At 35.2% G+C, this 15,532-nt stretch overlaps 3 protein-coding genes across 3 annotated transcripts; 2 read left to right on the forward strand and 1 right to left on the reverse strand.

Annotated features, from left to right (window-relative positions):
• The first annotated feature begins 1,469 nt into the window (after positions 1–1,469).
• Positions 1,470–3,765, forward strand: LOC114748340 (probable pectate lyase P59). Its single transcript, XM_028936704.1, has 3 exons — positions 1,470–2,892; positions 2,980–3,222; positions 3,477–3,765. Exons 1-3 carry the CDS (start codon positions 2,221–2,223, stop codon positions 3,690–3,692), a joined length of 1,131 nt encoding a protein of 376 aa, XP_028792537.1. The 5' UTR covers positions 1,470–2,220; the 3' UTR covers positions 3,693–3,765.
• Positions 3,766–6,776: 3,011 nt separating this feature from the next.
• LOC114748367 (ethylene-responsive transcription factor WRI1-like) lies at positions 6,777–9,054 on the forward strand. Its single transcript, XM_028936741.1, has 8 exons — positions 6,777–7,009; positions 7,171–7,253; positions 7,395–7,403; positions 7,501–7,589; positions 7,685–7,758; positions 7,909–7,959; positions 8,055–8,131; positions 8,456–9,054. Exons 1-8 carry the CDS (start codon positions 6,777–6,779, stop codon positions 9,052–9,054), a joined length of 1,215 nt encoding a protein of 404 aa, XP_028792574.1.
• Positions 9,055–10,190: 1,136 nt separating this feature from the next.
• LOC114748368 (uncharacterized) lies at positions 10,191–14,485 on the reverse strand. The gene is made up of 13 exons (XM_028936742.1): positions 14,431–14,485; positions 14,277–14,338; positions 13,742–13,819; positions 13,572–13,647; positions 13,374–13,444; positions 13,077–13,178; positions 12,636–12,725; positions 12,414–12,488; positions 12,016–12,048; positions 11,689–11,766; positions 11,266–11,331; positions 10,839–10,951; positions 10,191–10,233 (listed from the first exon to the last, which is right to left on the reverse strand). The coding sequence occupies exons 1-13, from the start codon at positions 14,483–14,485 to the stop codon at positions 10,191–10,193; spliced, it is 942 nt and encodes a 313-aa protein (XP_028792575.1).
• Between the last annotated feature and the right edge of the window lie 1,047 nt (positions 14,486–15,532).

Raw genomic sequence — 15,532 nt, forward strand, 5'->3', positions numbered from 1 at the left:
ACGAAATACATCATTGCAAAAAATATAGACATAAATTCGAAGAATGTCTTCACCGTTATGGTGCAAATCAAGCTATCATTCTTTGAACTTGGTCATGAATGGAATTAATCGTTAATCGTTAATAAAAGATACTGTTATACACACTAAAAAAAAGTTCTTGCAAAGAAACCAAGGTGATTCTTCTTAATAAATTTTCTTACCTTGATTAAAATTTATGCGGGGATTTTTTATTTTGACAGTAAGGCATTACTAATTTGTTTAAATTTATGTAATATCTGAAAAAAAAAATTACTATTTATATACCCTTAACATGAAAAATTTCTGGGTACTTCAACTGCACAATGTGAATCTTCGCATCTCTTCGAAGTTCCAAGCGTGGAAATTTAAAATTAAGCGTAAAATAATAATTCATTATACACTTTTTTTAGAAATTTCAAAACATAAATTTTATATTCAAAATGTAGATCTATTTAAATTTTTCATTAATTTTTTCAATAATTAGTTAAAAAAAAACAAGCATATACCAATCTATATTATGATCTATGTAGAAATAAAAATAAAAAGAGTATGCTAAAAAAAGATAAGATTATATTTTCTTCTCAAATAAAAAAAATTATAATTCATTATCACTAAATTAACCAAAAATACGTACTTGAGTTATTAAAAGAAATATTTATAATAATAAATAAATAAAATTGTAATATAACTTTTAATAAAAGTATAGCCTACTTTAAAAACAACAAAAATATTCATATTTGTTATGAATATACAACATGTGGATGTTCATCTCCTCTTCTTCCTCTTCCTTTTCCCTCTCAAGAATACAATATTATTTTCTCATTTTCTTGTCTACATCTCTTCTCCAATATACTTTTATTGTTGGTTAATTTCATAACACGTTATCAGCACGAGACTCTACCATCAGAGTTCATGGCTCCTAGTTGACACACGTTAAGGTTTTGTTTGTTGAATGAAGATAGTTTGATCTGAACATTTTCGTAAGATTTCTCCAATTTATTTAGAACAAAAGATGGTTTTGCATATTAACCATATTAATTCATTGGCAATCGAATATCTTCTTCATCATATTGAGATATGAAAATTTTTATTTTTATTTCTTACTTTTCTTATATTTTCATGATTCTACTATCTTTATATACAATATCATTCTCTCATTTTCTTGTCTACATCTCTTCTCCAATCTACTTTCATTGTTGGTTAATTTTATAACAATATTCATATAGTTTTCATAAAACTTCAAAAAAAAAAATATAATTAACTTTAAATTAATGGTTTACATGAACTTTAATCTCCTCCCTATCAGGATCAGCAATTGGATTAGCAAGTTTGCCAATTTTCTTGGCAAACCAAACCAACAACACCCCATTTACCTAAAGACTACATACGACCTAAAAGATGATGAGTTGTTGCTATGAATAGAATGGGATCAGTAGAAGAGGCTTCAAATTAAGGAACTTTTATGAATTAAAAAACTCAAGGCAACTCTGATTTAACCAAAAACTGGTAACTGTCCGTTCTTTCAGCCTTGTGTTTCTCCAGCTTCGTCCAAAATTAGATATTTACTGTTTATGCTAATGTCATGCTCAAGAAACTCCTCCTTTAAATATGAAGCATCTAATTGTTTGATGGGATAAGCTAACTCGTGAATCAGTTCAATAATTGCCAAAAAGAGGGTTCCATAATAATTTGGCTTTGGCTGGAGTTGGCTTCAGGGACTTGGTGTAGAGAATTGTTAATAAACCTGAGGCCACTCTCAGCCTTTTGCAGGTCAAAAGGTTGGAACAAAAGAAAAAATAGCTATGGGAAAAATAAACAGAAATAGTCCCTTATTTTCTTTCTTTTTCTTGATCTTTTGGGTAGCCATTCCTACCCTCCATGCAAATGTGTTAGAGAATGAAACTTACTGGAAAGGGCATGCCGGTGAATTTGATCAGTATTGGCATGAAAGAGCCAATGAAGCTGAAAAGGCCAACAAGGAAGAATTTCAATCTAACCCCTATGATGTCGTAGGCAACCTCACCGCTAGTGTTGATAGGTAAGGTTTATGATATCGGTAACGTAGTCAAACCAAACCAATCATCATGATTTGAATAAAACTCATAATGAAAATGTTTATTCACACATCTTTGTGATCAATTAGAAGTCATACCAGAGCAAAATGAACTTAAAGGGAACTTTTGAATAATAAGCTGACTCCCGATGTTGTTCACAAACAGAATGCTGCTTGACAAAGGGGATGAAGGAAGGAACTTGAGACAACGTCTTGGCGGTCCGTGCCTGGCCACCAATCCAATTGATAGGTGCTGGAGATGCGATCCCAACTGGGAAAAAAACCGCCAGAAATTGGCTGATTGTGCATTAGGATTCGGGAAAGGCACAACTGGTGGAAAGGGTGGTCGATACTATGTGGTAACAGATCCCTCGGATAATGATGTGCTTAACCCCAAAGAAGGTACCCTTAGGCATGCAGTTACAAGGAACGGTCCTTTGTGGATTATCTTTCAACGCAGCATGGTGATTAGGCTGCAGCAGGAGCTAATTATGACTGGGGATAAGACCATTGATGGCAGAGGGGCTAGTGTTATAATCACCGGAGGGGCCGGCATTACCATCCAGTTTGTCAAGAACGTGATCATTCATAACATTAAGATCTTCAACATAGTGTCTACCAGTGGTGGATTGATTAGAGATAGTGAAGCCCATTTTGGTCTAAGGACAAGGAGCGATGGTGACGGGATTTCAATCTTTGGGTCCAGCAAAATCTGGATTGATCATGTTTCCATGAGCAATTGCCAAGATGGACTTGTCGATGCCATCATGGGATCCACAGCCATTACCATCTCCAACAGCCATTTCACAAAGCACAATGAGGTAAATCAAATTGGGATGTCTTTTCCCTAACTGGGTTTAGAAATGGAACACCATTTCCTGAACATTTTCCGGCGCCGTATGATGCAGGTGATGTTGTTTGGCGCCAGTGACAGCTATGCAGGAGACCAGATTATGCAAATCACTGTAGCATTCAATCACTTTGGACAGGGATTAATCCAGAGGATGCCAAGGTGCAGGTGGGGTTTCGTTCATGTGGTTAACAATGACTATACTCATTGGGAAATGTACGCCATTGGCGGCAGCCAGCATCCTACCATAATCAGTGAGGGTAACAGATTCATAGCCCCGAATAACCTGTTTGCCAAAGAGGTATATATGCTAACACACACATATATTAAACATTCATCTACTGTTTGGTGGGGGGGGGGGAAAAAAAAAGAACGAACGAATCATAGTTTTAAGACCCGTTGATCAATATAGTCTGCACCAGTTAATTATCTTAAACTACTATGTTAGGAACTCAACAAATTTCCTATGGGCAATTCGTCAAACAACTATTATTCATGTTTACGGAGTTAGCATTGATCCCTAACATTGCTATACTTTGATTGGTGTTGGTGAAGGTTTGTAAGAGAGATTACTCACCACCGGACGTGTGGAAGAACTGGCAATGGAGATCAGTCAACGACCTACTCATGAACGGAGCTACGTTCACGGAATCTGGGACTCAGCTTCCAGTGGCAACGAGTGACATGCTCAAGGGAAAGCCTGGATCATACGTTTCAAGACTCACGCGCTTCTCCGGAATCATCAGGTGCCATGTGGGTAAGCCCTGCTAATTAGCCTCCGCCATATTTGGGTGCCTAAACTGAGTAGCCTTGGCAAATGAGATCATGACGAAGACGAAGAAGAAGAAGACAGAGCAGGCAAGGCGGAGCTCGCCGAACTGTGATCGATCCTTTTCTATAGTTTCTAATTTTGTTACCCCTAGTTTATATAGAAGGAAAAAAAGTATGAATTGAAAATTTTCACAAATCGTCTCTCACATCACACCATTTATTCATCCCCACCAACAATCTACCATGTACTACATATCTAATCTATATTCACCTACGTTGAACACCCTTATCACAATATGATTTTATTATCTTGAAACTTACGTGCCGCACCCGTGTGTGATGAGAAGAAGATAGATGATAGTTTCATTTTTGCACCTCGCACTTTTGTCTTTGTTTCCCTCTCTTTCAGCCAGTTTTGTCTGTTTGTAGAATTAAAGCCGAGACAATAAAAGCTTCACTTTGCAGCATTATATACATTAACTCTTTCTGTAAATCGCCTGTCAGAAATAGAATCCAGAGGGAACCCAAACGAAAGGGAACATGAAACAGTGTTCACGTGTGTGCACATTTCTAAACTAAATACAGCTTCAACTAACTTAACTAACTGAAGACAAAGAAAACTAATCTGAAAAGAAAAAAAACTCTTTTCTTATACTTTCACGGGCAAAGTAGCATATCGAGCAACATGATGTTTTTACCCAGTTAACCACCCCTATCTTATTTATTACGATGTACTCCTCTGCTCTTAAGAGAAGACATTTTTTTGTTCTATTTATGAGCCATTGAGAGAAATTTTTATAATGATATTGATTTAATTGATAATGATATTAGTTAATCATTGAGAAACAGTCGAATGGCCAAGTAAAATATCCATACAATTTGAACATACAAAGAACAGTCCAACAACAAATTATTTTTTTAACAACATTTTAAAATGGGGTTTTTCTTGATCTTGTTTATTCGTATGAATAAGTTGATAGTTTCACTTCCGGTCTTTAATATAAGAACTGATTAACTAATTTAAATAGATTAAAAAAATAATTATGTTAGTAATTTGTAATAAACATATGTTATTTTTCCTAAAATATTCTTATTGACTAAGTGTATTGACTAGAATTATTACTATTATAAGAAATACGTTGAGAAAAAATAGATAAATATGAGACACAAAGTGGACTGAAATATTATATTTAGAATCAAAATAAAAGTCAAACGAGCTCTTATATTTTAAGGATCAGGGGTAATATTCCAAATATTAATAAAACGTTTGACATGTAACAGTTATTTCATGCAAAGACATTTTTGCTTAGGAATTACAGTTCTGAAAGCTCATATACTCTGTTTTTTGCCATATAGGTTGTAGGAATTTAACGCTAGGGGACGAGCAATCCATATATACAACAAAATATACTCTTTTTTTGACGAAGAATTCAAGGAATTTGTTCAAATAATTTCCTGATTTTACATGCTCTGTTGGAGCATTTAGATTCTTTTGAAGATCTTGTATCGAGTCGAGGGTCAGGAAAAAATTTAAATTATTTAGATTTGATCTCAATTATCTATATTTTTCAGGGTTTTTTAATTTTGCTCTAAAGGAAATGAAATGTTAAATAAAACAATATTTTTTCAGTTTCATTTTTCAAAATTTTGGATTAATAAAATATAAAAAATGTAGAAAATTTAAAATGGTCGTATTATTAATATTACATTATTTTGGTTTCACTTGAAAGACTACACAAATTTCTCTCCATTGCTCTAATAAATAATATACCTTAAATTATAGAGTTCGGAAGTCAAACTTAACCTGTCCAACCAACTCAAATAAGCTTGCTAAATTTTAGGGCCGAACTACCAATGAGGGCTTGTTTGAATCGGCCTGAATAAGCCTTTTTTTTTAAAGGTTTTTTTTATAATAGAAACAATGGGGGAGATATGATTAAATATTATTTGGTACTCGGTTGGAAAAACAACTAGGGAGAATCCCAAAAAAATATCTTTAAATTTTAAATTTTCAAATTAATTTTGTTTACTATATTTTAATAATAATTAACAATATTTAAAAAATAAATGACAACAAATTTTTTGTTGTCATTCTTGATTTGGAACTATGAAATTTTTAAGAGTAATTTTGTGGGATTTTCCCAAAAAACTAACATCTTCTAAGTTGATGCTTGTTTGTTATTCATAGTCTCATTGTTGTTTGTCTATATTTGTTCCTTAAATTGTACAATTTTTGTGAAGCTCGTACGGTATTGTTACGGTTTTCAGAGAATTGTGCATCCGTTTATGAGTTGAACTTGAATTGCACAATTCATAAATTTACCAATATTTATTAATTTTCAATCTTTACATGGTCAAAATTAATATTTTTTCTGAAAAAAAAAGAGAGAGGCTAATGGACGTCATTCTTCATATTCACGCTCATTTGGGTCAACTTGAAACTCAACCAATTTGAATTCTTAGCTGTACTCTGGACACTTTCATGATAAGCTTAATACAACTAAAAAATAAAGATCAATTTGAATTCTTTTAATCAAAACATGACAAGTGTAACGTATGAAGCCAAATAATATTCCTTGTCTCATTCTTTTCAGCTTATTTCCTGTCATTCACATTATGGTTAAGTGTAAAACCTAGGCATAGTATTCATGTCTGCTTACAGTTCTGCAATGGCTGCAGGTGGGCAGAAAGAAGATACTATAAATAATATTTATTTTTAAAACTTTGATATCATCATCTTAAGGATAATTCTCTGTACAACGATCTCTTATGCTGAGCCGAATGATTTTGTTTCTACCTAAACGACAAGCTGTGAGCTGTGGATCCTTAATTGGTTTTCTGGGATGAGAACAGACTTGAACTTTGTCTCTTAAGTAATGTTATCATCGCCAATCTTTGTCCTTGTTCTAACAAAACAGACATGACCAGAAAAGCACAACCAATTCAGCAGGAAACAAACGTAGCATGTAGGTATAAATATGGCAGACATAAACATGAAGTTATTATCCCATTCAAAACAAAACAGACCTCCATATTTGTTTGTCTGTCTTGAAGATTTAGAAACTTAGAAGCAGTAAGTGGCAAATGGAGCTAGCCTCTGTGAGATGTGCACTGAGCCCAAGAAGCCATATTTCTTACTTGATGGATGGTGGTGAGAGTGATGCTAGTAAGGCTGGCAAAAGGAGGAGAAAAGATTCTTCTTTGGCCATCTTAGAAGCCAATGAACAGCCACAAGAACGGCAACCACAGGGTGACCGATCAACCACCACCACCACAACCACCATAAAGAGAAGCTCAAGGTTTCGAGGAGTTAGCAGGTGTGAGTTCAGAACAAGTTCGGCTTAAAAGATCTAAGTTTGATTACAATCTCTTGTACTTCGTCATGTACAGAATGAATAATTTTATGATAACCATCTAAGTTTGTCACGTTAATGGTTGTTTAATGGTTTGAAACTAACAACATCTTGGTGTGAAGCAGACATAGGTGGACTGGAAGGTTTGAGGCTCACCTATGGGATAAAGGAACATGGAATCCAACTCAGAAAAAGAAAGGGAAGCAAGGTACGTAGATGTTGAACACTTGATTTAGTTAATTTTCATTGGTTTTTATGTTATTTTTGGATTATATGATTACTCATTAGCTCCTTGTTTTATTGTTTTGTGTTGTTGACGAATGTGGATTTATTTGCTGATATGGAACAGTTTATCTTGGTAAGTGCTGATTCCCACGAACAGTTTCGTCTTGGAAAGCTGACGAGAATAGAAACTAACCTCCTGTGATTTACTCGTTCATGGCTTTATATTCCAGGGGCTTATACTGATGAAGAAGCGGCTGCTAGAGCTTATGATTTAGCTGCACTAAAGTACTGGGGAACTTCAACTTGCACAAATTTCCCTGTATGTCCATAGTGAATGAACTGTGGAAGAGACTTACATTCATATCATCACCATTTGACACCCATTTCTCAAGCAATAACTGATAACTTTTGCAGGTGTCTGAGTATGAGAAAGAGATTGGGATCATGAAAACGGTAACCAAAGAAGAATACCTTGCTTCATTAAGAAGGTAAACTTATTTCTTTAGAATATGGATTCTTTGTTGCAAAATATTGATAGCATGACTTCAGAGAATTCAATTACATTTCCTTAGGCAAAACTTTCACCACCAATTTTTAATTTGTCAGCGAGTTTTACGATCTTTATTACCATTTTGTAGGAGAAGCAGTGGTTTTTCTAGAGGTGTATCAAGGTACAGAGGAGTAGCAAGGTGAGACAGTTTTGAATTCAAGCCAAAAAAGTCAACATATTTGTTTCCAGTAAAGAACTATTAAGCACTAAAGGTTATCAGAAAATTGACTGCAGGCACCATCAAAATGGCAGATGGGAAGCAAGGATAGGGAGAGTATTTGGCAACAAGTACCTCTACCTTGGGACTTACAGTGAGTTTCTCTCTCTTAGTGTACAGAAAAGAAGTGAGCCTGATACGATCACATTTTCTGAGCAACTTTATCTTCAAATTCACTAATCATATAATGGGCCACAAAATTACAAGAATTTTTACCTAATCTAAGCTTCTGGGGTGATGCAGAATGATAACATAACAGACTCCAATAATATCATCAATCTCTCAGCCTAAATGACACGGATCAAGGATGGGTCAAGAGATTTTGAGTCTTATGGTCTTAGTTTTTACTGGTCAAAATTTTCATGATGTAGAGCTGATACGATATCTAATTGAAGTTCTAAAATGTATTCATCTGCAGGTACACAAGAAGAGGCTGCTCGAGCATATGACATAGCAGCAATTGAGTACAGAGGCATAAATGCAGTGACAAATTTTGACTTGAGCACATACGTCAGATGGCTAAGACCTGGAGAACCCTCTTCTTCTTCTTTACTAGTGGGAAAGCCAAACACAGATCCTCAGAACATGACAACCTCAAACCCTGTCCAAGCAGAAGGAACCACTCAGATATCCAACTTCATACTCCATCCATTCCCAGCTGGTGCTTCTGACAGTACAAAGAAGCAAGACAGTTCACAATACAGGAGCTCTCTAGGTGTTTGCAATAACAAGTCACCTTCTCCAACAGCACTAGGGATTCTCATGAAATCCTCAGTATTTAGTGATCTGATGCAGAAGAATCTGAATTCTGCTAAAGAAGAAACAGAAGAAAGTGAATTGAAAATCCCACAAGAAGGCAGTGATGGGGTTGGAGTGGCTTTTGATCATGAAATTGCGAGTAACCCTTTCTTATGCCCTTCCAATAATAGCATATTTTGCATGGAGTCACCAGGAGAAAACATTTGGCCATTGTATCATAGAACCACGCAATCCCTGTGGAATGGTGCTTTAAACTGACTGTATTTGTGAGATTTTTGCTGTTTACAAGTGCAATTGAGAGTAAAATCTCCTTTATGAAAATATAAGTGGATGTCAAATAATTGATAAGATGTGCATGCTGCGACTTCTTCTGTTCATAAATGGGGCTGTTCAATTATATGGAAGAACTTCAGGGCTACATCAAGTCACAAAGATCTCGAAGTGTAAAGAGCAAACGAATATTCTGTGTAATTGTTTGTGTAGATCTTAAGAGAGAAGAGAACTTATTCTCTCCTATAAGTCAATATATGATTGAAGTTGTTGCGCCAGGAATTATTATCTTGACGTTTTTAGAGACAGGACTAAGTAATACTAGGTATGTCAATCTAAAAAGCAAAAATAAATTAACACATGCTAAATATGTTTTATAGTTAAATTGGATAATTTTATCTTTTATAAACTAAATTTATCTATAAATCTTACTTATTTAAAGTTCCATCTGTCAATGTTACACTAAATATATCATCCTGGTTATAAGTGATATTAATATTTTTAGTTAGTTAAACGAGAAGGGGGGGTGTCAAGAATTGGTTACATTGATAAGCAATGAATATCTGTTCCCGTTGAATACACTTTCAATTGAAATAAATGAAAATGCTGACTTGATATGTGATTTCAAGTATGACTAGACTTTGCCACGAAATAAATTATATATATTAAAAAAAAATCATAACAGGGGCAATGAATGATCTACTTTTCTTCAGAGCCCCTGCCATTTTTCATTTTTAGAACATCAAACTTGTGATGAAGATGACGATGATGTTGAAAACAGAGACCTGCTTGGCAGAAGTTTATAATTACCTCATACATTGGGAGGATTGAGTTAGAGGCGATTACACCTATTAAAGACTACATGTGGAGGTCATAATGTTTATAACAACCCCCGGGGGGGGGGAGAGGAAGTACATGTTCTGTTATGTACGATACTCATAGAATCACTATTTACTGGATATAGCATAAGAAGCCATGCATGCAGGCTTCATTTATCTAATGGTCGATTGGGAAACAACAAGAGAATCACGACAACAGTGAGGGGCCTGTTGGGAAAAAAAAATGAATCTGAAAACTTCCTAAGGGAGAAGAGCACAGGAGAGGTAATTCAAAATGCTGGGTCACTATCTGCTGAAGACCTTGTCATCAACACCTGATTGAAGTAGCCTGCAAAATTAAGTGTGGCCAAGTCAGAATAAGGGAAGAGGCGATTATTAAGATCCTTTTTCGGATGAGAGAGGACTCAGATCCCTGAGATCATGTAAATCTCAACTGTGTTAAGGATAAAATATGTCAAGGGAAAGAGTTCTAAGCTGGGGACAGCTTGAGCTTGTCCTTTGTACAGCCTTATTATTTTATAGCACTAGTTATTTTAGAAGTCTATTTTAGGATTTAGAATTATCTTAAAAGATGGTGTTTCCAGTTAATTGTGGTCTCTCCCATATTTAAATACTTGTTAAACCAGTTTGGCCAACAAAAAAAAAAACTTGTTAAACCAGAAGACCATCACCCCACTTTCGCTGACTTTTATATCACTCTTGCCCATTCTTTTCTCATCTGATATCTCTATGGTAACAGTTGTATTCCGGGGTTTTCTTACCTAATTACATCTTAATATGCAGATAGAAAATACATTACCAAAAATAAGAACCAAGCTAAATTGAAGCAGTTAGCAAATAGCACATATTATTAACAACAGATCAGACGCAAATAATGAACTTATAGAGACCCTTCCCTGTGCTTTGATACACCAAAAATGAATTAATTCAAACCTCAACATTAGCCTTTGGTGCTGCTCTAGTTTATCCACCCTGTTTTGCATGATTACATCTGAAGTTGACTGTTCCAGACCCGTAGATAATGAACCCGCAATGTCTTTAAGACCCTGCAAGTTTAGACAGAATCATATGAGAAGCAGTTTCAAATTACGAAAGCTAATGGAGAAAAATAGAAGTTAACTTCGAATGACTTCATTGTTAAGAAGAACAACTAACATGACATGGAGGGAACAAAGCTCGCTTTCAAACAATGTAAAATCAGATTTGGTTGTCAATGATGGGATAAGTAGATAAGTATGTGAGCATTACCATAATAGATTTTAAAAGTTAACTGAAACAGCATGTAAACAGACCTTACATCCGCGTCCTGTTTCTCACATGGAAAAGATAAACAAATAACGAGAACAGAGTAGAAAGAAACCTTCAGACTGGGGCTTCCACTATACGTGAGCAGGCGAGGGGACTTTCCAGGAAGTTTCAGCTGCTTCTGCTGAATTTTTACCAATATTACGGTCGTCACATAACCATGTGTAGGAGAATTCAAGAAATATAACTAGTGATTGTGCAGCGAAGAAAAGGAAAAAAGTCATGATCTATCATGCATTGTGATTCAAGAAAAGATATTTGAATAGAAGATTTTTAAACTCATCTAGAGAGTTCTCAGTCACTTTAACTTCCACAGCAGAAAGAAAGTGGTAGATTGGTAGCTGATTTACATCAACAAAGAGACATATATCCTTATATATTTACATATTCAGTAATCAGAGAGGGTAATTAGAATGTTGCAACTGGCAAAAAAGCACAAGCATAACTAAAATGATACAAATAAATTAGAGGTTCTGACCTGCAAAAACTCAGGCATCTGTCCTGATTTTCCATGTACAAAGTCGATGAGGTAGTCTAAACCATGATTTGCATAATCCTGCAACCATGCTATTGTATCAGAAATTTCCTTTAGGTGCAATGAATTTTAAAGAAACTTTGACTCCAGATTCCAATAGAGAAACTATTTATCTATGCCAAGTTGCCAACCTCAAGGTAAAAGACTCATAAGAAGAATTCAACAAACGAAAAAAAAAAAGTATAATGATCTTCCCCCCAAAAAAGAGGATGCAACATCATCGCAAACGATCACAGATATAAGTTATTGAATGGGACGAGAAAGTTTTACCTGCTTCCAACTCAATGAAGACAACCTTGCATCCTGGAACGCATAATTATCCATGGTAAGAATGAATCAGAATGACAGAGGGTTAGGGAAAGATAGAGGTGGCATATGAATACTTATCAATTGTTTGGACCAAAAAAATAGAGATGTCTAGATTTTTCTTTTTCTATGGCCGAGGGTTGGCATCTAAAGCAAGGTTTGAGATTAAGCAAACTTGGAGACATTATGTTTATTTTTAAATGCAAAGGAGAGTACTCTTGAAACTAAAGAAGTTCCTGCTTCTATAAATAAATGGAAGACTATCAAGATTATTATTCTAGACAAGCAAGACTACGAAGATTATTCCTCACCGAAGACCATCAAGATTCCGACTAATCAGCCAAGTCATGAAATGAACATACCAATGTTCCCACTGCTTGTTGCAAGTTAACCAAGTCATCGTGGAATTCAGTAATAGCATTTCTAACTCCAGTAACCTGCTTAAGTATGAAAATTTTATAGGGGTGTTAGTCTTCTGATGTTTAGTTGAATTTTATAAGTAAAGTAGTAAACCCGTCAATATAACTGTGTGTATCTTACAAGCATACGAGCGTAAAGATAAAACTTATGTGTCAAGGACAAACCTCATCCTTAACTGACCGCGACAACTCATTCTGGTTAAGCATTTTGTCATCCAAATGTTGAATCCTCTGCGTCAGATGCTTCTTGGCATCCTGCAAACAAAGGAATAGGAGGCAATTAAAACATGCATCAATATGAATGTTACAAAATTCACACGTCTTTGCACCTATATTTAATGATATGATTACATGAATATGATCAAATTATAACCCTACATAATCATCATAGTACGCTCGGGTCCATAAATATCATCACACCTCTTGCTGATTTAATGATGTCTATTTATTTCAATTTCTAGCTTCAATGAAACGAATATCATCTTTTAGGAAACCTTTCAAGAGCATGGGGTAGATGGTGCATTACTCGCTTGTTCAAAACTCACTATCTCTTTTATGCATGAGCCAAACTAATATATAAATTTCACTTAATAGATAAACACGTACAGCGATGACATCTGAGGCATGCACCAACTTTTTGGTCAAATCTGAAACTGCCTTTTCCATGCCACGTTTTGTCACATACATAAGACTTGAGAATGAAAGGCCCTGACAATTAAAAGAAAGAAAAAGAAGATCAGTGTGCAAAATTTTTCACCTGAAAAAGAAATCATAAGTAAAACCATTCAAACTGTTCTGGCAGCCAATCAAATAAGCATAAAAACTTTTGCACCTTAAATAAAAATCTTAAAAAATAAACCCTGCTATAAGGGAGAAAAATGCCATATCTTAATAGTTCAGTACCTTCCACCAAATGTAGGCATAGCCCAGAGCACTCAAGGCGGCCGCTGGTGCCACAAGGGATAATATATTTCCTGCAAAAAGTACAGACATTTCAAAAGTGATAAATGAAGTAAAAGTACAGCATTTCACAACACATCAGCGATCAATGTGCTCTATGTTCTAAAATAACCTTTTAAGAGAGTAGATGCTAGAATATACCAGTTTGCCCAGAACTCCCATTCAGTATCGGCCTATTCAAGGCCAATTGTCGTATTTCATAGGCTAGACGACCCACCTAGATCAGTAATTTCAAGAACATTTTTTGGGGCCAGGAACATACAAAAAGAGATAATTAAGACTAAACTGATTCATGAATTTGTTTTTATCACCTGAGAAGCAATAACATCTGCATTCTCACATTCACCGTCAGATTGATCCCCAAGTTTTTCCAATCTCTTCAGCAGAAGCTGAGAACAGAAAATAAAAAATAAAAACCCATTAGGAGAAATGAACCGTAATATCCAAAAATAATGATTGTGCACCTGAATCCCTCCTGTCTGCTGTATTAAGCGTTCCAGTTACATACAGAAGTAAGCTAATAGGTTATCACGACAGGAGAAAACATAGGTTGAATAATGACCAGATTAAAAGTTACAAAGGACTCGTCTGAAACAAATATCTCCTCAATTCCAAACAAGCCGCACAAAATCCACCAGCGGGGGAAAATTCCAAACTTACCCAATAAGTTTTACACTACGTACATGCATGGAACAAAAACAAGAGAAGAAAAAAGAAACTGCATTTGTAGCTGTGCTAATGTGAATACAATTAAGCTTGATCAAGAGACGAAGAGCATGTTTAGTTTCACTTTTTTCTTTTTCAACATGAAACTAAACAAGCATTATAGGGAGCATGAATTATTACATGGAGCTCAGCAAGTAAGTCTGATAATTTGCCGTTCTTCAAAAAGATAGTGCCAGTGTATCCTGAAAATTGTAAAAAGCCAGATCCTTATCCCTGTTTAAACTTCACGTTGCCATTGAGAGTGTGCTTGAATGAGAGAGAGGAAAAGAAGTACCAGCTCCAGCTAAGATAAGGATTTTCGAAACACCAATTCCAGCCTGCATGGCCATGGCTTATTATCATAACGCAGAAGCAGAAACCGCAATGGTGTAGAGATAGAAGAAGGAGAAGAAGAAGAACAACAACAAGCGTTATATCGGACTTTCGGCACCTCGCACGCTAGGTTAGAGGTTGCTCGTCACAGAACGCAAACATGCAAATTATTCAAACGTCCAACTGCAACCCTCCGTTGGAACGACGTAGCTTTAGCACATCTACTCGTGCTTTGCAAAAGCCACGCCCTCATTCCTTTTTTTTTTAAAAAAAAAAAATCTGTTTGTTATGATATTGTAGTAACTAACAATCATATTTTCTTAGTTTTTTTTTGGTAGGCAAACTTATCTTCTTATTGAAGACAATTTTATTATCGAACACTAACACTGTGTTTGGCTCGATAGAGGGAAGGGGAGGGGAGGGATTTTAATCAAGAGAAGGGGAGGATAGCTACAAAGGGGAGGGGGGAGGGGAGGGAGGGGGAAGGGAGGGGAGGGATTTTAATGATCTCCTGTTTGGATTGATTGGAGGGGAGGGGAGGAAGCAATTTTAATAATACCTTATTTTGTTCTAATAAACAATTGACTATTTTAACCTCGTAAAATTTAAATGAATTTTCTCACTTTTTTATTTTGTTAAGATATAACTATATATATAATACAATTCACCAATTTTGATTTACAAGACATAGTCACACACTTATAGAATATCAAAATAAAAAGTCACGAGTGATAGATTTCAATCAGAGAAAAGACTTTGAAGGTGAAAGAAAATATCAACAACCTCTTGGAATTAGAAGAAGAGAAAAAAAAATTTACAAATGCTCACTAATTTTGGAGACAATTATCTTAATAACCTCTTGTTAGATGCTCAAAAAAACTCTTTTATGTAGAAATGTTTACGACTGATTAGAGGTTAACAAATCAAAAGGATATATAAGGAATTAAAATATTATCTCTCATCTCCCTTCCAAAAAACCTCACTTTTGGAGGGGAGGCTAGAAGGGAAGAGGAGGGGAGAAGAATCCCTCTCCTCTTTAAAAAACATTTTAACCAAATGAGGGA

The sequence above is a fragment of the Neltuma alba genome, unplaced genomic scaffold, assembly GCF_004799145.2.
Source record: "Neltuma alba isolate B1F8T4 unplaced genomic scaffold, ASM479914v2 tig00005686_pilon, whole genome shotgun sequence".
NCBI classification, from domain to species: domain Eukaryota; kingdom Viridiplantae; phylum Streptophyta; class Magnoliopsida; order Fabales; family Fabaceae; genus Neltuma; species Neltuma alba.

Bases quoted from the DNA above. Each gene is read 5' to 3' on its own strand.
- LOC114748368 (XM_028936742.1), bottom strand. From the start codon at position 14,485: ATGGCCATGCAGGCTGGAATTGGTGTTTCGAAAATCCTTATCTTAGCT. The intron at 14,339-14,430 runs GTACTTCTTTTC...TACAATTTTCAG, and splicing joins CCTTATCTTAGCTGGAGCTG to GATACACTGGCACTATCTTT. The intron at 12,489-12,635 runs GTTTGTCCTTGA...ATACTTAAGCAG, and splicing joins CGCGGTCAGTTAAGGATGAG to GTTACTGGAGTTAGAAATGC.
- LOC114748340 (XM_028936704.1), top strand. From the start codon at position 2,221: ATGTTGTTCACAAACAGAATGCTGCTTGACAAAGGGGATGAAGGAAGG. The intron at 2,893-2,979 runs GTAAATCAAATT...CGTATGATGCAG, and splicing joins ATTTCACAAAGCACAATGAG to GTGATGTTGTTTGGCGCCAG. The intron at 3,223-3,476 runs GTATATATGCTA...GTGTTGGTGAAG, and splicing joins ATAACCTGTTTGCCAAAGAG to GTTTGTAAGAGAGATTACTC.
- LOC114748367 (XM_028936741.1), top strand. From the start codon at position 6,777: ATGGAGCTAGCCTCTGTGAGATGTGCACTGAGCCCAAGAAGCCATATT. The intron at 7,010-7,170 runs GTGTGAGTTCAG...GGTGTGAAGCAG, and splicing joins AGGTTTCGAGGAGTTAGCAG to ACATAGGTGGACTGGAAGGT. The intron at 8,132-8,455 runs GTGAGTTTCTCT...ATTCATCTGCAG, and splicing joins CCTCTACCTTGGGACTTACA to GTACACAAGAAGAGGCTGCT.